General features: G+C 41.7%; 1 protein-coding gene across 1 annotated transcript in view; it reads left to right on the top strand.

Moving 5' to 3' along the window:
- stard15 (StAR-related lipid transfer (START) domain containing 15) overlaps nt 1–22,796 on the top strand; it is a 215,066-nt gene extending 192,270 nt beyond the window's left edge. The window contains exons 6-7 of the mRNA XM_063052999.1: nt 11,089–11,141; nt 16,509–22,796. Coding sequence (XP_062909069.1) covers nt 11,089–11,141; nt 16,509–16,739 — 284 coding nt within the window. The 3' untranslated portion in view covers nt 16,740–22,796. The remainder of the gene's footprint in view (nt 1–11,088; nt 11,142–16,508) is intronic.
- The last annotated feature ends 377 nt before the right edge of the window (nt 22,797–23,173 follow it).

Raw genomic sequence — 23,173 nt, 5'->3', positions numbered from 1 at the left:
GATACTGTCATATTATTGGGTGACACGGTAGCGTAGTGGTTGGTGCAACACTTCACAGTTCTGGTGATCCGGTTTCAGGTCCTACCACTGCCTGAAAGGAGTTTGTACGTTCCCCTCGTGACTGCTTGGGTTTCCTCCAGGGGCTCCGGTTTCCTCCCACAGTTCAAAGACGTACGGGTTGGTTGGTTCGGGGGATTGCTGGGCAGAGCGGCTGGAAGGGCCAGAAGGGCCTTTTCCACGCTGTAGCTCGATAAATGAATAAAACATAAATTGTCAGGTATTCCCCAGTTAACTATTGCAAGAGGTGTGCATGTCACATGTGTAGGTGGGGCCAGCAAACTGACAGATTGCTGTGCAGCAGACCCAGCACCAGTGCCTGCAGCACTCCACTAGTCACAGGCCTAGTGACAGGTCTTGCTTCTCCCACAAAGCCCGTGTCTAATCCAATTTACTACTTCATCTTGAATGCCAAGTGACTGAACCTCCTTGACCAACCAGAGGGAGTTAATACACAGGTGAGTAGAAAAGAAGGGATGAGAGAGAAAACAGAATATGGAATTAAAAAAGAGAGGAGGAGTAATTACCTGAAGTTAGAGAAATTTATGTTCAGGCCGTAAGGGTTCTCCTCCAATCTGAGTTTGGCCTCAGGCATGTGAATGAAGTGTGAAATTGAAATGGGTAAGCCACCAGGAGATCCTGTCTTTTGTGGCAGAGTGAAGATGTTCACCAATCTCCTGCAGAGGAGACCACACTGAGAGCACCAGATATAGTATATGACCTTGATTGTTTCATAGGTGAAATGTTGCCTCACCAGGAATGACTGTTTGAGGCCCTGAACTCTGATGAGGGAGGAGATGTAGGGGCAGGTGTAGCACTTGTCACACTTGCAGGGTTAAGTGCCAGGTGGGGGATCATTGAGGAATGATGAGTGGATAAAAAAATCATGTAGTGAGTGATCCCTCTGGCAAAAGGAGGGGCTGAGAGGGAAATGTGTGCTTAGTAGTAGGATCCTACTGGAGATGCCAGAAGTTACGAAGAAATGATTAGAATTTGCATGGAATTCTTAACATTTCTAGTGAACAATGACAGTATCTATGTCCAGAATGAACTGTAGGATTCATTATTGTATGCCACTGTTGTTTCAAATAAGCAAGATCTGGGAATAAAATATGGCCACTTCTGCCTTCAACTAATAACTCCTGAACAAGCAGTTCAGGAGTTTAAGCAATGGTGACATGGATCTCTCTCCCACCTTCTGTGGGTTTCACCACTTCTCATGCATTACATTTGAAACTCATTCTTGATTGCATGTATGGGTGTCTACTATGCAACAGCATTTACATGGGTATACTTCTGAAATTCAGTTTGATTTCAGTCAAAGTTGTTCAATTCACAGATGCAAGCACACTTGACAAACCTTTAAGTGTGAACTTCTGCTGCAATTAGCATAGAACTGTATAGTGCAGGAACAGGCCATTTGGCCCACAATATTGTGTAAATTAGTAATCAAATGGCTAACTAAACTAATCTCTCGTGCCTACATAATGTCCATATTCATCCATTTTCCTCACATTCATGTGCCTATCTAATGCATCTGCCTTTGCCAACACCACAGGAAGCACATTCCAGGCAGTCACCTCACCTTGTGTAAAACTTCAGTATATCAAGTCAAGTCAAAATTATTGTCATTTAACTCTATACAAGTATACCATCAAACAAGACAATGTTTCTCCAGACCAGGTTGTAATGCACAGTAGTACGCATAACACACATAATAACACACAATAACTTAGGAGCTAATAATAAGCTAGGCTCACAGACGAGCACAGGACAGGCAAAATAATGTATTGCTAAGAAGATGCTGTCCATCAAATAGGGTTGTTAAGCAGAGATCATATCTCCTTCTTGAAGATCAAGGTATAGGGTTTTCCAGAAAACCCTCTCCCTCCACCAGCTGGTTTTTGGTCTTTTTCATTTGTGGAACGTTGGTTGTGTGTCATTTGCTTGTGTCATTTGTCATTTGCTGCTCCTTTTTCAAAACAGTTTGCTTCTCACTCTTTGCATGAAGCATTACAAAACAAGAACTGTTCACTGCAGTGTCTCTGTTGTGGTTTAGTAAAAGTAAGGGTTTCAATTCTATGGTTAACGATCTTTGTCCTTTCTATTTTTCTGTGACACTTTCAGTTATGTCTCATGTGTCTGCTTTATTCAATCATTGTACAATGGATAGGAAGCTTAGATATTATTAATAAGTAAAGCAGTGTAGAAACAGTGGCATAATACTTCCATGCATTAAGCCTTTGCCCATATTGTTGTAAATGACAAATATTCACTTTGTGGACATAATCTGTAATCCCTGGGTGCTGCTTCCTTTTACTTGTGCCAAACTATTTATTCTGCCTAGTCCTGGACCGTAGACCTCCATACCCCTCCCTCCCATGCACCTATCCAAATTACTCTTAAATGTTGAAATGGAACCCACATCTACCACTTCTGCTGACGGCTTGTTCCACTCTCAGAACCCTCCGAGTGAAGAAGTTCCTCCTCATGTTCCCCTTTTGTCATTCACCCTTAACCCATGACCTTGAGTTCTATTCTCAACCGACCTCAGTGGAAAAAGTCTGCTTGCAATTACCTTATCTATATACTTCATCATTTTTTATACCTCCATCGAATCTCCCAATCTCTTTACTGGTAGAATTTATGGTATAATATTTTTCTTCTGCTGTTTAAGCAAACTCTATATTCTCTGCAAATTAGTGGGCAATGTGCCCTAAAGAAGTCCCTCTGACATCTCATCTTTTTTACCAGTCCTGATGGAGGGTCTCAGCCCGAAACATCGACTGTTTACTCTGTTCCATAGATGCTGCTTGGCCTGCTGAGTTCCTCCAGCATCTTGTGAGGGTTACAATGTCCTGTTGCACATTTTATTGTGCATCCACCCCATCTCCAGCTCATCAGCTGGAACAAAGGTATCTGTCAGTCATACATACAGCCTCAACACCAATTCTTTAGCCTCACACAGAGTTCTCAGGAGATTTTCTGTTATTGCCCACCAGGCAGTTATTCGACCTGCCAAAGGGGTAAAGCATTCTTTGATTTCAACCCCCACCCCCATTTTTTTTTATACCTTTCAAACTCCATCTGGCTGAGAAACTTTTAAAATTAAAACTGATCCTCAGGTTTCAAACTTACAAAGCACTGTTTATGAGGCAAACTTCTGCCACCCCCTTTTAGTCTTTCAACCTGCCCTCAAAGAACCATGCTTGTTAACCTGAACAACCTCTAACTTGGTGAGTAAATTACACAGAAAAACAGAACTGTCACTTTCTGTGCAATTCCCATATGTCATTGCTTACATTTTAAAGACTAATTGAGGGGAGCTTGACAATAAAATGAAACAGCGGGAGACCAACATCAGACCTGATATCAAACACATCATTTCTTTGTGACTTATAACTATTTTGAGCAGGCATGTACAGTTTTTTTTTATCATTGCATCAACCTTGCACTCACATTTTTGACATATTTGTGTTCTGCTTTCTGGAACTTTGCCTTCATTCAGTTTACATATTATGAATACACTGAGTGGCCACTTTTTAGCTTCCTCCTGTACCAAATTAAGAGGCCACTGAGTGAATGTTTGTGATCATCTGCTGTTGTAGGATCAATGTGTTGGGTGTTCAGAGATGCCCTCCTATTCAACACAATTGTAAAGTTTTTGAATTACTGTTGCCTTCCTGTCAGCTTGAACCAGTCTGGCCATTCTTCTCTGACCTTTCTCACTAACAAGGGATTTTTGCCCACAGAACTGCTGTTCAATGGATTTTTTTTTTTTTACTTCTTTTTTGCACCATTCTCTGTAAGCTCTAGAGACTGTTATGTGTGAAAATCCCATGAGAGCCACAGTTTCTGAGATACTCAAACCACCCCATCTGGCAAAAAAAAAATCAATCCATGGTTAAAGTCACTTAGGTCCGTTTGTTCTGAACAACAACTGAACCTCTTGACCATATTGGCATGCTTTTATGCATTGGGTTGCTGGAACATGATTTGCTGACTAGATATTTGCATTAATGAGCAGGTGTACTTGTAGCCATTGAGTGTATGTTGTTCACTTAAGATGAAAGGTCAATGACTCAAATGACTTAAACACGAGGAAATCTGCAGATGCTGAAATTTCAAGCAACACACATAAAATTTGCTGGTGAACACAGCAGGCCAGGCAGCATCTATAGGAAGAGTCACAGTCGACGTTTCGGGCCGAGACCCTTCATCAGGACTAACTGAAAGAAGAGCTAGTAAGAGATTTGAAAGTGGGAGGGGGAGACTTACAAATTAGAAGTGTGCCTCTAGGTGCCCACTGTAATGCATGGACTACGTAGGGTAGAAATTTCTCCCAAATGTCATTTTGGGGAGAATTTCCCTGGGGGCAGAGGAGCGACATTACAGAAGGCACCATTCTGTAAGGAGTTGTATGTTCTCCCTGTAGGTTTTCTCCAGCTCCTGCTGTTTCCTCCCACAGTCCAAAAGCGTACGTGTTATGTTTTGTAACTTTAAAACATTAAACTAATTCAAAGAAATGCACAGGAGTCTGGGAATATGGGATTGGCCTCATCTTTATTTTAAGCAACACGAGCACGTACCGCGTGGTAGTGCAAAGATGCAATGCAATTAAAGTATTTTTACATATAATGCATAATTAATTATTTTAACAAACAAAAATGCTTAATCAAACAATATAAATACAAGATTACTCAAATATTCTTGAAATATTAAATACACAACAGTACCAGGTAGGTTAACTAGAGATCGTAAATTGTCCTGTGATCAGTTTGGGTTAATCAGGTTTGTCGGGGGTTGCTGGGGCAGCGTGGCTCTAAAGGACAGAAGGGTCTACTCTGCATTGTATCACTAACATAAAATTTTAAAAATTCAATGTCAGGACTAAATAAACAATGTAATTATGTATGTTTACTGAACTTTGTACTTTTGATTCTATTGAAGTTAAATTTAGCGATTCATTTAAAACTATTGGTTGGGTGGCGGAGTGAAGATGCGTCTCTACCAAAGGAGGTCTCAGGCGTTTCATCCCTCCACTAGCCTGCAAGTCACCCTTGGGCAAGGTGTAGCTCCTGCTTAGCTCCCTCATCAGCGTCCGTGAAGCCACGGGAGCAGGTGGTGGATAGTCGTATGAACAACTGGTGCATATCACAAGTCCTGATTATGTGACCACTGGCACCAGGCAGACAAACTCTGAGGAGTATTGATAATGGCTGGCGTCACCTATCTTGCAAAGACACTGGAGAAAGCAATAGCAAACCACTTAATGTAGAAAGATTTGCCAAGAACAATCATGGTCATGGATAGAGAAATGAGTAAGAACATCAGCGTGAAGGGGGGGCTTCCTCACAGACAATTTTCAGATTAAAGCCAGATGGAAGAGCATGATCACCACGTCATCCAACATGGTACAAAATGACGATGATGAGTTTGGAACAGTAAAACTCAGCAAGCAGCCGGAATATTTCTGTCTTCTGTGGTGGGATCTCAGAGGAGGTAGTCAGCAACATACTGCATACAAGCCACTAGCTCAGTGGGAAAGTACCTTCACTAAACACAGTAGCCACAATTGCACACAACTCACTGAATTCTGCAAGTTTCCTGCATTAATTATTATCAATTTTTATGTTAAGCACTGTACTATTGATGAGAGTAAACCAAAGCATCTATGGATGGGTATTAATGGTATAAACAAAACTAACTGGGAAAACATCGTGATTTTTGCTACAATAATTAGCGCTTGCAGATGTTAGAATATGCACCGGTGTGGCTGGACTAGTTTTCAAGCAGTGTTGTTATTCCTGAAGTTATTTCCTCATCTTGTACTGTCATGGGGCCAATCTCCTGTTTAGTGACCAGAACAATGTCCTCAAAGTTGTTCAAACTTAGTTAGGAAATGCTCACAAGACCCTGCCAGGGTTTGCGCAGTTCCCTTGATGGGTGGGTTGTTCATTGTGCGACTTGGGGTGCCACAGTAGCGCAGCGACTAGCGCAACACCATTACAAATTGGGGCATTCCAGAGTTTGGAGTTCACTTCTGGTACCGTTCCATAATGAGACTCTGTACATCCTCCTCGCGGGATGTGTGGGATCTCTCCAGTTTCCTCCCACAATCCAAAGACCTACTGGATAGGTTAGCTGGTCATTGTAAATTGTCCCAAAATTAGGTATCGGATTTGTCTGGGGTTGCTGGGGCAGCGGAGCTCGAAGGGCAGGATTGACCAGTTCCACACTCTATCACAAAAATATATTTTAAAATACTTTCCAGTTGCATTGGCACAAATGTCTGCCTGTGATCAGGTATAAGTTTCTCACACCTTTCTACTATGCCTTGCATGCTTATATGGCTCTTGATTGAAGTGTGCTTCTTGATGCTCATATGCCACTGAATCACTCACAGAGAATGCAAGCAAAATGAAGACTTCACCTCAAAGTGTACAGTTACAGTTGGACAATTTCACATTACAAGTAGCAACACATCCTGTATGTAAATCAGCTTAATAATCCGGTCAGATTCCAGTCCTTTACCTTCCCTACCCAACCGGCTTCACCTATCACCTTCTAGCTTTCCTCCTTCCCGTGCCCCACCACCCCCATGCCACCAGCTTTTTAATTCTGTTCTCTTCTCCCTTGCTTTCTAGTCTTGAAGAAAGGCCTTGGCCTGAAACGTAGACTGTTTATTCATTTCCATAGATGCTGCCTGTCCTGCTGAGTTCCTCCGGCATATTGTGTGTGTTGCTTTAGATTTCAAGTATCAACAGATTTTCTCATGTTTATGAGAAGACTGCAGCCTTTGCTGTTACGTTGACAAGAATAAGCTTAGCTACCCTAACATATGCAAAGAATTTCAGGAAGCAGTTCTGATATCATTACATAGCATGCATTCCATCCCACTGTAACAGCATTTTACATAGCCAGATTCTCACCAACAACAGCAGCTCTCACAACACAGATGCTGTCAATCTACCCTGCTCGAATGTGCCATCTCCTTGCAACCTTTGCTCGGTAATGGATAGAACGATAAGAAATGACTGTTCTTTCACTGTTTTTCCTCAACAATACATCATCGCTTTTCTCCTTTAATATCTAAAATTCTATCAACCTCTTTCTTGGATATACTTCATGCAAAGTAGTGAATTGTAAAGTAATACAGACAACATGCTGGAGGAACTCAGCACATCAGGCAGCATCAGTGAAAAGGAATAAATTATCACTACTATGGGCCGAGACAATTCATCAAGACTGGAATGGAAGTGGGAAGTAGGCAGACTAAGAAGTCGGTGCAAGGAGGGAAAGGAGTACAAGCTAGAAGATAAGTGAGGGGGAAGGTAAGTGGGTGAGGGAGGGAGGAATGAAGTGAGAACACGATAGGTGATAGGTGTTCATGTCATCAGGTTGGAAGCTACTCAGATGGCATATGAGGTGTTGGTCTTCCAACTTGAGAGTGTCCTCATTGAGGCAGTAGATGAGGCAGTGGACTGACGTGTCAGAGCAGGGATTGGAATTAAAATGGTTAGCCACTGAGAAATTCTGCTTGTTACAGACAGAATGAAGGTACTTGACAATTTAGAGGTGGCCACATCAGGTGCACCAGATTCTAAAGATTCATTACTCTCAGGGTGAAAATAATTTTCTGTGTCCAAAGAGACCAGCCCCTTATTATGCGACTGATCAGGCTACAAGGTCCAGCCAAAGGTGATGTCATTTAATCTACTCTGTCAAACTCTATAACCTCTCATTCTTCCAAAGTCTAATGAATATAAACCCAGTCTGCTGAACCTCTCCTCAGATGTCAAACCTGCCAACTCAGAAATCAATCCAGTGATCTGTTATTGCATTTCCAAAATCACAAGCATATCATTCCTTCACTTGGGAGATGTGACCAGTGCACAGTATTTGTGAAGCTGTCTCACCATGGCCCTGTATAATGGGAGGAAGGCATCCCGAATTTTGTGCTCAAAAGCTCTTGAAATAAAAGCCAGCTCCCCATATATCTTCCTAGTTGGTTTTACCTACCTGTCAGCTTTTAGTGATTTGTGTACAAAGATGTCAGCGGAACATCAACACTATTTAATCTCTCACCATATAAAAATTACTCCACATTTCTTTCATAGTAGATGACTACCGATTACCCCAGGTAATGTTCCATCTACCATGTCCTTTCCCATTAACTTAACTTGTCTTTATCTTCCTGAAGCTTCCCTTCATCCTTCTCATCGCCAACAATGCTGCCCACCAATGCAGCTTCAACAAACTTAGATAGTATTGTGCTCGAATGCTAACCCTCATCCAAGCCATTGACCGAGCACGTGACAACCAAGCCCCCAACTCTGATCCCTGAGGCACTCCACTGTTCATAGCCTTTCAGTCCAAAAGTGAGGAGGAAAGGAATTGTTCCATTTGTTCCTCCTTTCTATTTTATATCTAAAATAGAGCAGCGATAGTCCACCTGGCCTCTCAAGCCTGCCCAGCCATTCAAACTTATCATGGCTGATACACCTCGGAGCTTATGTCCTCCTCAAGTCCTCCAAGGCCCTCAATTCACTGAGCATGAACTCATGGTCTCTCAACACATGCAAAATGACTTCCTATCAGATCACTGGCAGGTGGTAAGAGTGGGCTCCCTCACCTCCACCCCTCTGACTCTCAATACAGCAGCCCCTTAGGGCTGTGTACTAAGTCCCCTCCTTTACTCCCTGTATACCCATGACTGTGTCGCCATCCACAGCTCTAATCTGCTACTTAAATTTGCTGGCGACACTACATTGATTGGCTTAATCTCAAGTAATGACGAGGTGGCCTACAGGGAAGAAGTCATCTCTCTGACACAGTGATGTCAAGAAAACAACCTCTCCCTCAGTGTTGCAAAAACAAAGGAGCTGTTGTAGATTACAGGAGGAATGGAGATGGGCTAACCCCTATTGTAATCAATGGATCTGGGGTTGAGAGGGTAAACAGCTTCAAGCTCCTTGGCATCCACATCACTGGAGACCTCGCTTGGTCTGTAAACACCAGCTGTGTGGTGAAAAAGGCACAACAGCATCTCTTTCACCTCAGATGGTTGAGGAAGTTTGGTATGGGCCCCAAAATCCTAAGAACTTTCTGCAGGGGCACAATTGAGAGCATCCTGACTGGCTGCATCACTGCCTGGTATGGGAACTGTACCTCCCTTAATTGCAGGATTCTGCAGAGAGTTGTGCGGACAGCCCAGCACATCTGTAGTTGTGAACTTCTCATGATTCAAGACCTTTACAAAGACAGGTGTGAGAAAAGGGCCCGATTATTGGGAACACAAGTCACCCCAACCACAATCTATTCCAGCTGCTGCCATCCAGGAAAGAGTACTGTAGCATAAAAGCCAGGACCAACAGGCTCCGGGGCAGCTTCATCCACCAGGCCATCAGACTGATTAACTCACGCTGATCTGAATGTATTTCTATGTTACATTGACTGTTCTATTTATTAAAAAATTATTATAAATTACTATGATTGCACATTGCACATTTGCACATAACATGAAGATTTTTACTCCTCATAGAACATAGAATAGTACAGCACAGTACAGGCCCTTCAGCCCACAATGTTGTGCCGACCCTCAAACCCTGCCTCCCATATAAGCCCCCACCTTAAATTCCTCCATATACCTGTCTAGCAGTCTCTTAAACTTCACCAGTGTATCTGCCTCCACCACTGACTCAGGCAGTGCATTCCACGCACCAACCACTCCCTGAGTAAAAAACCTTCCTCTAATATCCCCCTTGAACTTCCCACCCCTTACCTTAAAGCCATGTCCTCTTGTACTGAGCAGTGGTGCCCTGGGGAAGAGGCGCTGGCTATCCACCCTATCTATTCCTCTTATTATCTTGTACACCTCTATCATGTCTCCTCTCATCCTCCTTCTCTCCAAAGAGTAAAGCCCTAGCTCCCTTAATCTCTGATCATAATGCATACTCTCTAAACCAGGCAGCATCCTGGTAAATCTCCTCTGTTCCCTTTCCAATGCTTCCATACTTCCTATAGTGAAGCGACCAGAACTGGACGCAGTACTCCAAGTGTGGCCTAACCATTCTTTTAAACTCTCTTAAACTCTATCCTTCGACTTATGAAAGCTAACACCCCATAAGCTTTCTTAACTACCCTATCCACCTGTGAGGCAACTTCCTCCTCATGTATGTGAAGAATGTAAGAAATAAAGTCAATTCAATAAAATTCAATTCAATTCAAATGCAGGAACTCGGCAAGTCAGGCAGTATCTATGGGAATAACAGTGAACATATCAGTTTGAAACCCTTCATGAGTCCTGATTATGACCCAAATTATTCCAGATGGTGTTCAATTAGCAAGGTTCTTGTCCATTACTTTTACCCATCTTTAACCCTCTGAAGCATCCCTGCATCTTTCTCATTGTCAGTGTACCTTTCCACCGTTGTATCTTAAGCAAACTGAATTCCGATGAAGGGTATCGGACCCAAACGTTGACTAGTTACTCTTTTCCATAGATTCTGCCTGGCCTGCTGATTTCCTCCAGAATTTTGTTTGTGTTGCTCTAGATCTCCAGCACCTGCAGAATCTCTTGTGCCTTGATCTTTCGGTCTACCTTTCGTGGCCCTTGCACATTATTTGTCTATCTGCACCACATTTTCTCCCTGAATATGACATTATATTCTGCATTGATTTTTATTTAATTTTGAATAGCCTTGCTGAGCATTTCCAACATTTCTTATCTGATGACTGTTTAATAATCTCTTGTGTCTCTTTCTCTTTCAGATATCAGACCTGCTGCACATTTGTAGTTTATATCCACGGCTAAGTCAAGCTTGGAAGAACATATAGATGTTACTTGCATTTTCTGAGTTATTTGGTTTCAAATTCAATCTTACTCATTTATTTTGCCAGCAGGTCAATTCCATTTCTGACACGGATGTGTGGAGGGATTTAATGATTCTGCTGTAATATGAATTGCCACTGGCTGATTAAATTAACCAACTTGTTTCTAACAAATTTTGCTTTTTATGTTTTTTTTAGGGTCATTACCGAAATGGGTTGTGAATAGAGTCTCACAGTTTGTAGCTCCCAAGGTAAGCACTGTGTAATTCCTTTCTTACACATCCAGAGCACTTTGTGATGATTCCTTCTTCTGAGATTTGTCAGAAAGAAAGTGGTTTAATTTTCCTCAGTAACATAGGGTAGTTTAAAAGCATGGACTAAACAGGGAGAAAATTCAAAAATCTGAGGTGCAAGAGGACTTGGGAATCCTCGTGCAGGATCCCCTAAGGTAAATTTGCAGACTGAGTCCATGATGAGGAAGGTAAATGCAATGTTCAAGAGGACTAGAATAGAGAAACAAGGATGCAAAGCTGAGGCTTTATCAAGCACTGGTGAGGCCTCACTTGGAGTATTGTGAGCAGTTTTGTGCCCCTTAGTTAAGGAAGGCTGTGCTGACATGGGAAAGGGTTCAAAGGAGGTTCACGAGAATGATTCTGGGAATGAAAGGTCTATCTTATGAGGAGCGATTGATGGCTCTGGGCCTTTACTCGCTGGAACTTAGAAGAATGAGGGGGAGTTCTCATTGAAGCCTATCAAATGTTGAAAGGCCTAGATAGAGTGGATATGGAGAGATTGTTTCTTATGGTCAGGGAGCCTAGGACCAGAGGACACAGCCTCAGAATAGAGGGACGCCCATTTAGAATGGAGATAAGGAGGAATTACTTTAGCCAGAAGGTGGTAAATCTGTGGAATTTGTTGCTAAAGATGGTTGTATTTGCCAGGTCATTAGCTGTATTTAAAGTGGAGATGGATAGATTCTTGATTAGTCAAGATGTGAAAGGTTATGGGGGAAAGGCAAATGGAGCTGTTTGGGATAATGGATCAGCCATGATGAAATGGCGGAGCAGGCTCGATGGGTCAAATGGCCTAATTCTGCTTCAATGTCTTATGGTCTTATGATATTATTGTTTGAATGTGCCCTGATGTCATAAACTACAAAGTTGAAACATTCTTTGTACCATCATTTATCCCCCAAGGCATAAGATTAGAATTAGGCCATTAATCCCATTGAGTGTGCTCTGCTATTTGACCATCCTGAGTCAGTACTTTTAAACACAGCAGATTCAGAACGTGGGGGGAAATGGATGGTCAATGTTTTGACTTGAAGCACTTCATCTGGACTCAGGTCTGCCTCATGTGGCCATTCTTGAGTCCAGAAGAAAGGGTCTCACCCTAAAGCAGTCACTGTTTTGTTTCTCTCCGTAGATTCTACCTTACTTGCTAAATTCCCCAGAATTTGGCGTGTGCTGCAGAGCATAAAACAACAACTTTCAGTTAAATGTGAGATATTAGAGACTGCGGATGCTGGAATCTGGAGAAAAAAAAAAGATGATTTCCAGTGAAACTCAGTGGGTCAGGCAGCATCTGTAGGGGGAATGGACGGTCAATGTTCCAGGTTGAGACACTTCATCTGGAATCGGGTCTAACTTCATGTGGCCTCTCCTGTGTCCATATAAATGGCTGTAACTTAAAATGTGAACTAAACTATTTCCTCCACAGACACTGCCTGATCCGATGAGTTTCTCTAGCAGCTTGTTTTTTTAACTTTCACTTACATTTGGGTATTTTAAGATTAATTTTGATATTAACACACAAAGTGACATTAGAGCAAGTGCCAAGGGAGGTTGTAGAGGAAGAAGGAGAAGCTGTAGGGAGAGAAATTGGAGGGAACCATGATGTACCGGAAGCATAGCGACACTTGCGGGCTGCGCAGCACAATCCTCATTGATTTGATTGGATACAAAGGATGCATTTCACTGTATGTTTCAATATACATAGGACAAATAAAGCTAATCTTATTATCTTTAAAATGATTGAAAATGGAATTGGAGCAAAGGTCAGAATAATACTTAGATAGCAATACTCCAAATATTTTTCACTCTATTGTCCAATTGCTGCAGCCTCCATTTGTATGTATGAATGCCACATGCTCCTACTCCAGGAGTTAATTATAGAAGGACAAGGCTACAAAAGAGAAGCAAATAAACAAAATGGTCCACATGCCACATCCACCCTGTGACGTTGGACATCTTGGCTATTCTCCGAGAAGCTTCTCTTACTTGTAGGGACAGAGGGATGTCAGAGGTAAGTTTTTCATACAGAGGATGCTGGGTGCATGGAGTGCGTTGCCAGTGATGATTGTAGAGGTGGATACAATAGGGTTTTTTAAGAGACTCTTAGATAGGTACATGGAGCTTGGAAAAATAGAGGGCTATGTGGGAGGGAAATTCTATGCAGTTTCTAAAGTAGGTTACATGGTCAGCACAACATTGTGGGCTGAAGGGCCTGTAATGTGCTGCAGATTTCTATTTTTTTATGTTCTATGTTTGTGGGTTCTGGTAATGCTCTGCACAGCCAATGGTCAGGAGCAGTATTGAAATGTGATATCCATTTGAGGATCTGCTCATTAAAAAGTGGAAGAGGGATATAACCACAGAAGTGTAATTTATGTAAAAAAAAATAGAGTTGTGCAAGTAGCAGGAATTGGAAGAATTTGAGGGTTATCAGCCTCAATGAGATCACAGAAGCAGTGTCAGAGCCATTTCGGCACTTTGAAGTACATCATTTGAAGGTACTATGGTGATAGCTACAAGCATTTGGATAGACAGGGGCTTATTAGGGAGAGTCAACATGGCTTTGTGCGTGGTAGGTCATGTTTGACCAATCTGTTGGAGTTTTTCGAGGAGGTTACCAGGAAAGTGGATGAAGGGAAGGCAGTGGATATTGTCCACATGGACTTCAGTAAGGCCTTTGACAAGGTCCCGCATGGGAGGTTAGTTAGGAAAATTCAGTCGCTAGGTATACATGGAGAGGTGGTAAATTGGATTAGACATTGGCTCGATGGAAGAAGCCAGAGAGTGGTGGTAGAGAATTGCTTCTCTGAGTGGAGGCCTGTGACTAGTGGTGTGCCACAGGGATCAGTGCTGGGTCCATTGTTATTTGTCATCTATATCAATGATCTGGATGATAATGTGGTAAATTAGATCAGCAAGTTTGCTGATGATACAAAGATTGGAGGTGTAGTAGACTGTGAGGAAGGTTTTCAGAGCCTGCGGAGGGACTTGGACCAGCTGGAAAAATGGGCTGAAAAATGGCAGATGGAGTTTAATACTGACAAGTATGAGGTATTGCACGTTGGAAGGACAAACCAACGTAGAACATACAGGGTTAATGGTAAGGCACTGAGGAGTGCAGTGGAACAGAGGGATCTGGGAATACAGATACAAAATTCCCCAAAAGTGTCGTCACAGGTAGATAGGGTCGTAAAGAGAGCTTTTGGTACATTGGCCTTTATTAATCGAAGTATTGAGTATAAGAGCTGGAATGTTATGATGAGGTTGTATAAGGCATTGGTGAGGCCGAATCTGGAGTATTGTGTTCAGTTTTGGTCACCAAATTACAGGAAGGATATAAATAAGGTTGAAAGAGCGCAGAGAAGGTTTACAAGGATGTTGCCGGGACTTGAGAAACTCAGTTACAGAGAAAGGTTGAATAGGTTAGGATTTTATTCCCTGAAGCGTAGAAGAATGAGGGGAGATTTGATAGAGGTATATAAAATTCTGATGGGTATAGATAGAGTGAATGCAAGCAGGCTTTTTCCACTGAGGCAAGGGGAGAAAAAAACCAGAGGACATGGGTTAAGGGTGAGGGGGGAAAAGTTTAAAGGGAACATTAGCGGGGACTTCTTCACACAGAGAGTGGTGGGAGTATGGAATGAGCTGCCAGACGAGGCGGTAAATGCGGGTTCTTTTTTAACATTTAAGAATAAATTGGACAGATACATGGATGGGAGGTGTATGGAGGGATATGGTCCGTGTGCAGGTCAGTGGGACTAGGCAGAAAATGGTTCGGCACAGCCAAGAAGGGCCAAAGGGCCTGTTTCTGTGCTGTAGTTTCTATGGTTCTATGGATGCATGCTTTTTTGACCATTTGGAATTAAAGTGCGAAGTGCTTTGGAGCATTCAAAAACTTCTGGCATCCTGATTGTTTAATCTTCTGTGCGATTAAAGATTAAAGATCTAAAGATTGGCTTTATTTGTCACATGTACATGAAAACATAGAGTGAAATGCATTGATTGTGCTGGGCATTCTGCAAATATCACCACGTATCTCAGGGGTGTGTGCTTAACCCACTGTTCTACTCCCTCTATACCCATGACTGTCTGTCTAGGTATAGCTCAAATGACATCTATAAATCTGCCGATGATACAATTGTTGGTAGAATTTCCGATGGAGATGAAAGGGTGTACAGGAATGAGATATACCAGCTAGTTGAGTGGTGTCGCAGCAACAATCTTGCACTGAAAGTCAGACAAAAGAGCTGATTGGACTTCAGGAAGGGTAAGATGAGGGAACATGAACCAAACCTCATAGAGGGATCAGAAGTGGAGAGAGTGAGAAATTTCAAGCTTCTGGGTGTCAAGATCTCTGAGGATCTAACCTGGTCCAAACATACTGATGCTGCTCTAAAGAAGGCAAGACAGACGGTATTTCATTAGGAATTTGAAGAGATTTGGTTTGTCACCTAAAACGCTTGAAAACTTCTATACATGTACCATGGAGAGCATTCTGACAGACTGCGTCACTGTCTGGTATGGGGGGAGGGATGGGGCTACTGCACAGGACTGAAAGAACATACGGAAATATGCAAAATTAGTCAGCTCCATCTTGGGTACTAGCCTCCGTAGTATCCAAGATATCTTCAGGGAGCGGTGACTCAGAAAGACGGCATCCATTACCAAGGAACCCCATCACCCAGGGCATGTCCTCTTCTCATTGTTACCATCAGGAAGGAGGTACAGAATCCTGAAGGCACACACTCAGCAATTCAGAAACAGCTTCTTCTCTGAATGGGCATTGAACCCATGAGCACTACCTCGCTTTTTCGTATCATTTTAGTTTTTGCACTATTTTTAATTAAACTATTTAATATCCATATGTATATTTACTGTAATTGATTTACTTATTTTTTTCTCTGTATTATCATGTATTGCATTGTACGGCTGCCACTAAGTTAACAAATACCACAAATCATGCCGGTGATAATAAACCTGATTCTGATCCTGTTTCAGCTGTCCTGGAAAGGAAACGTAATTGTTATTTTGAAAATTTTTTGAAGATTAATCAACCCCTGTAACTGACATTCATTCCTAATGATAAAATATTTGGTTTCAGCAACAGATGCGTGCAAGAATGAGTATTATGTTCCCTGAATTAGAAGGGACAGATAACTCATACTATAGTATGTAATTGTTAATGATTCTAATGGACGGACCCATGCCATTTCTTGTTGCCATAAAGCACGTCTATCTTAATGCAGATGCTTCATTTCAGTCTGAAGGAAGTGGTCGACAATGCCCAGTTTTTTTGTCTAAATGATTTTTTTCTCTTTAATGTAGGCCATGAAGCGGATTTATAAAGCCTGCTTGAAGTACCCCGACTGGAAACAGAAACACAACCCACACTTCAAGCCCTGGGTCTACCCAGAGCAGAACACCCTGCCCAGTGTTAGCCTCTCAGACCTATCGTTGCAGCACGCATCCTCGCTGGAGAATATTGATGAGAGCGGATTGTCCGAGGAGAAGGTCCACATCAGTGACGAGGAAGATAGCTACTCCAAAGAATCTTAACAGATGCAGTAGAGTGTGGAAAATATTGAGGGAGCGAAATACTAATTTGCGTATGGGGTTTAATGACTCAGTATCCCTTTTACACTCTGTGGCATTACCTATACAAAGTAGCAGTACATTCTCACTAAATGGCATAATCCGAAGAATTAAGAGCAAGAGGAGGCTATAGAGCCCTTTGAGGCAATCCTGCCACTCACCCATCAACTCAGCTTCCTTTATCACACATATCTTAGACAATTTTCTAGCCTCTTCTTAAAATGAAACATTGCTTTATAGGGCACTTGATGCTGAACTGGTTTGAAGAGGTGGCCATTGGCTAGAGCTGTACTGATTTGTTGTTCCTATATAGCATTGTATATGAATGGATTAGCATGAGTGGACAGATTAGCATGTGCTTTTGCTATGTCTTTATGATTCCATTCACCAAAATAGAAACCGTTTGATGTCTTGCCCATTGATACTTGGCTGAGGTTGGATGGAGCTTTTATTGCCAACCTTTGCAAAGAACACCAGCATTGAGTGGATTCAGTACTGAAAGAGATCCTCAAAGTACTTACTCTCCATTACACCACTGGCATTTAGGGCAGCAATGAAGGTCCTCCATCTCTGGCGGTGTTCAGGGCTTCCTTCATCATGTCTGTAGCTTCCTCTCGGTTTTCACTACTGTCAGTCATGCAAGTCTCAGGTGGAGGTTCAGGATACCATCACACTCAAATGTAGAAGGATACTTCATATGTGTTTCCATAACAATTTTGTTTTACCATTCAGGGTCAATAGCCCTGAGCTAGCTGAACCTCCCGAACCTGAACGACCTGTGGACCACTTTTCGTCTGGTCTCTACCATTTAACCTGATTGGCATGGCTGACTCTACCAAGAGCCAAAGCATAAAGCCCTGAGTCCAGCCAAAGTCGCCCTCCAGGTCACTGAGGCATAAAAGCCTCCAAACCTCAACACAACAGTGTAGTACTCTTGGAGGTCATAGTACTATTTGGGTTAAAAATGAACAGTGATATAAGATTACATGAGCAATCTGAATCCCAGATTAGGTCTTCATAAGTAAGTGCATCTTACCTGTTAATTTATGAAAATGCAGGAACTACATTGTCAGACTTTGTAAATTTCAGATGATGCCTTGAAATATTTGCTTGCTATCTTAGATGATGAGATTCGCAATATTGCATAAGAAGCAATTGGACCGTGTTAGTAACTTTCAAGTATAATCATACTGTGAGCATTATATTTTGAATAATGGATGTCAACCTCAATGATAATGGCCCAGCAAGAAATGAGCATGATAGAAGTAGTCTACAATAAAGCAGTTTGGCATAATGCCATACAGTTTCAATGAGACATCATGTCTCCTAATGGCTCCATTAACAAGGTACTGTAATTTCCATTAGCTATGAGGTACTGAGAGGGAGATGTGACTGCTTCAAATTTTGGAAGGATTTGATGTGGTAGGGTCAGAGAAGTTATTTTTCCTGGAGAAAGATGTTTGTCAACTGAGGGATTGTAAGCCCACTCACTTCAGAGTCAGATCTGGTCATGCTATGAAAGAACATTACATGTCCTTGCTGCTCCCTAGAAATTCATCTCTGGTTGGTAGCATAATTTGGGAATGACAGCACCTTACACTTGGTCCCACAAGCTCAGTCCCATTGAAGGAGAGATTTGGAAAAAAAAATTTTTAATTACTACCAGAGGCCTGGGTGATTATTTTTAAAACAGTCATGACATCAATTTAAAGGGGGAGAGGAATAATAAATAATTCAACAATAAATACTTTAAGAACGGGAATGGATAAAAGTACTTGAGTTAAGTTTGGAGATAAAATAGAAATAGGGAGAACTTCCACTCAGTGGAATTGAGATCAAGAGTTGGTGATTGAATTGTGGATGTGGTGGAATAAATGGCATTGTTTCCTTTGATCTCAGATAATTTTCTGATTACACCTGTACAGCATGCTTTCTCTACTGATTGGAAGTGAATTTCTCGACAAAGGCGACTGTGAAAATTTTGGAGGCCCTCTGTTGGTCAGGGGTTGACCATGGATGTTGCTTCCTTGCAGTTTATGTTGTTGGTGCAGCATCATCAGCTGGTACCCAACTTAGGGCAGTACAATATAAAGAGCAAGCTGTTGCCAATGCAGCAGGCTTCCCCCTCTCCACACAGCTGATGAATCCAAAGGAATGCAGAAACCAATACACTTTGGTATCAGTAGTGTCACAGGGGTTACCAGTCAATGTTAAACTCAATGTGGGACTGCCTTAGGGACAACAGCTCTGGACTTTTCCTCAGGATTTACTCCCAAATCCTTCCCCATGAGTGGGTATAACCACAAGATAGCAGAGGTTTTAAGTAAGAGTTTCCCTTCTCGTAGATGAACTGCCAACCATAGCTGACAAGCTCCATCTGACTGGAATGACTAATTTCAAGGCACCAGTAACCCATCTACCCCATTCTCCTGTCAGTAGAAACATTTCCACTGGGCTTAGTAGCAAAGCCACACATGAAGAGCAGGGGCTGGACTTGGTTATCAGAGGCTATTTGCGATGCACACTATTGGGAGCATTTAATCGGTAGTGGAAGCTTATTCACACTACCACCCACCCACCCACCCACTCCATGACAACCTTAAGAAGCAAGGATGCTTGAAAACCTTAAAGACTGTGGTTGGTTGGCTTTAGTTAGAATTGGAAATCAAGGGACATGAATACAAAAAATAGTTTATCTTGGTGAAAATCAGCTATGACCCAGTGCAGTGGCAAAAGATCCATGGAGGCTGATTGCCCTATTTTTATCATGAAAAGCCCTTCAAATGAGAATATATCAAACTCAGTGCATCCCTCATGATGACTGAACTGATTCCAATCAGGGTACTAACATCAGTTGTACATATAGGGCTCGGTACCACTGAACTAGGATGATGCTGAATTCCCAATTCTGATTTTCATCTGAGACAAAAACAATAATTGTAGAAAATCATCTGTACGTCAGTGGAGAAATGAGAAAGAGTGTTTTCAATACCACTACAAATATCTAAAGTTTACAGTTGGTGAGAAAGAGTGGGGAGAAGGGGTATACAAAAAGAACTGTCCATGACAGGATGCAAAGCAGGAATGAATGCATAGCAAGATGAGTGAAGGGTGTTCCATGGTAGCATAGCTGTTAGCTCCATCGCTTTTCAGTGCCAGTGATCACTGATCTGTGTTCCATTCCCACCACTGTTTATATGTTCTCCGCTTGACCACGTGGGCTTCTTCCAGGTGCTCCAGCTTCCTCCCACATTCTGAAGATATGCGGGTTAGGGTTAGTAAGGTATGGACTTACAGTGTTGGCCCCAGAAGAATGGTGATGCTTGTGGACTGCCCCCAGCACAACCCTTGCTGGTTTGATTTGATGCAAATGACACAATTCACTGTATGTTTCAATGTACAAATGACAAATAAGGTAAATCTTTTAATAGGAGAAATTGAATAAAAATTCACAGTGGAGAAGGTTAAATGGAGGAAGCAGAATAGGTGGGTTACTGGCTCCTTAAAACCAGTTGTTCCAGCTCATCAGCCATGTTGGCAGCTCATCTAGGAAAAGGAAAACATATCTGAAATTACTAGAGGAAGAGTAATTGAAGGTTAGAAATCTGAAATAAAAATGCTGATGTGTCAGACTTGTTGAATTCAGTATTATTTCCAGAGGACTACAGTGTGCCTCTTCAGAAGATGAAATACTTCTCAAACTCATGTTGATCTTTGTTGAAACAAATTAGAAAACCAAAGACAGCAGAGTTAGAATGGAAATGAGATGGCGAGATCTGGTGAGCCTTAATTAACTTTGCTGGAAAGCCCTTTGTGTACTTGGTGAGGTTAAAATCAGGCTTAATCATCAGGCGCCTAGGGTGGGGTCATCCTCATGGTCTCACGTTACACATGACTCCTAGATTCAGTACACTACTTGGGCAAACTACCATCAAAAGTACAGGACAGTGTTTCAAGGGAATGGAGCCCAGTAGATAACAAGTGGCTCATGGACATTGTGGACCAGCTGGACCTAATAGCCTCATGTTATTTCTCAGGCTGCTTTCCAAGTCATCTCGTGCAAAGGCATGTGCATTCAATTTTGGAACATTGATTCAGTGCCTAGATCTTTCTTTCAGTAGATTTGCTCTTCTGATTTTGAGATCCCCAACCTAAAATATGAAGTACTGTGAAGTGAAAACACAAGGGTTCTTCAGTAAGTTATAATGTTCAACTTTCGAATAGCGAGACACCAAATCATCAACAAAATGGAAGGTAAGCAGGCAATAGATCAGGAAGAGACCCCTGCTGATAATGCAAAAGTTTATTTTTATATATGTTAGAGCAAAGCAAACGCAAGTGGAACAGTTCAGTTGGGATAAATTAGAATGATACCGTCACAGAAAATAAACATTCAGATTCTTTGGAGTTTTGAAATTTGTAATGAAACACATAGCTGTACTTCCAGACTGAACTTACAGAATGGAGATTTACAGAATAGTTTCCATTCTTTAATGAGTCAAATTTATTTTACGTTTTAATGAAACATAATGGAGTTTGAACATTGTTTTAATTTAATGGAAAATATGATGTATAAATATAGTTTAGGATTATGTAAACTGAGAAATTTGACTTTTGACAACTTTTCCTTGTTTTGTGCATGTGACTAGAATTGGTGACTGTGTTTTAAGAAACTTTAGCATTTGATTATATGCTACTCGTTTAATTTCATGCTACTCGTTTAATTTCCTTTCAAACAACTAATACAAGGTAATACAGGAATTTTAAAAGAAACACAGAGCAGACCAGCATTAATATTAATAAACTTGAATCTGGCCACTGCCAAGCCTGTTAACAAAATGTTAAACACACTTCAGACATTCATAGATATATCATACAAACTTTAAAGCAACACACACAAAATGTTGAAAGAACTCGACAGGTCAGGCTGCATCCATGGAAATGAATAAATAGTCAATGTTTCAAGCCAAGATCCTTCTTCAGGACCAAGAAGGAAAGGGGACGATGCCAGACTAAGAAGGTAGGAGGAAGGGCTAGTTGGAAAGAGATAGGTGAAGCCAGATGGGTGGGAAATTTTCTTAGCAAACAAGTGGTAAGCTTTATCAATGAATTATAAGTCTAACAAAGTTCAATAGGAATATGTTACTGTGGAGTATAAATAGGTCATGCATTCATGGTGGTTCTTGTCAAACAAGAGCTAAGTAAGCAATGGGCTAAATCATATGAGCAACAGTAGGTCACTGAGCCCCTCAAATCAGCTCCATCATTCAGTAAGATCATGGCTGATTCACGGACCCACCCATTTTTCACTGATTCCTATATGTTCCTCAGTGTTGGGAAATATCTTGGCTGTCGTTTAACATTCTGAGCAATTGAGCATTCACCATCCACCGAGCCCTCATTTCAGTTCTTCCAAAGTGGGTTATACAAATCATCGTTCCCAACATGTCAGTGAAGTGTGGCAGGTAAACACCGAAGGTATGGGCAAGGAAAAATACCTTGCAGTAAGAAGTACCTCTTCAGAAAGTTGCTTGAGAGGGGATTCTGAGTGGTCTCATTGGACTGAAAGGTCTGAGTCATTTTGCAAGACAGCGTGTACATTCTTGCAATGATGAGTTTCAAATATTGTCTTGTTAATCCTGAATATCCTAGGAAAAATAACTGCACATCCAATCTTATTTACTCTTCAGAGTATGTCAATAAAAATTATTTATTATGATAATGGTGCTATTTTGAGGCAAGATTCTTGTACCCCCATGCTCCCTTGTTTCACAGTAAATCTATTACTAACATCTATAACTAGTTCTGTTATTTTTTACAGAGATATGATAAATAGTAGTTTTTACAGTCCTGTGCAAAAGTTTTGGGCACATATATATAGCTAGATGTTGTGTAATTGTTGTAATTATTTCCCAGATTGTTCAGTAGACTGATTACTGATCTACTTAATATTCCCTTACTTTTGCACAGTACTGTATTTGTCAATGTGAAGCGGTAATCAAGTTTAAGTCTGGCCAAATGGCGAGGGTGGAGCAGTGTGGAACAGTTAGCAGAGAAGTAGTGCCAGCGGCGGGGGTGGGGGAGGTGGTGCAGGTGCAAACATACCCAGCCCTGGGACACCAGGCAAGGTCATTTGATTCCAAACAATTGGTTTATTGATCATTGCAGAAGGTCTCTCTGGTGCTTCCTCCCCTCTCCATTCCCTTCTTCCCAACCATGATTCTCCTTACCCTGCCCCCTTCCCATTCTAAGTCCACAACAGAGACCCATATCAGAATCAGGTTTGTCATCACTCACATATGTCGTGAAATTTGATTTTTTTTGTGGCAGCTGTACAGTGCAATTCATAAAATTACTACAGTACTGTGCAACAGTCTTAGGCACCCTAGCCATACATA

This window comes from Mobula hypostoma, chromosome 7 (genome assembly GCF_963921235.1).
Source record: "Mobula hypostoma chromosome 7, sMobHyp1.1, whole genome shotgun sequence".
NCBI lineage: Eukaryota > Metazoa > Chordata > Chondrichthyes > Myliobatiformes > Myliobatidae > Mobula > Mobula hypostoma.
Note: the sequence above shows the minus strand (reverse complement) of the source record. Positions and strands in the feature narration are given on the sequence as shown.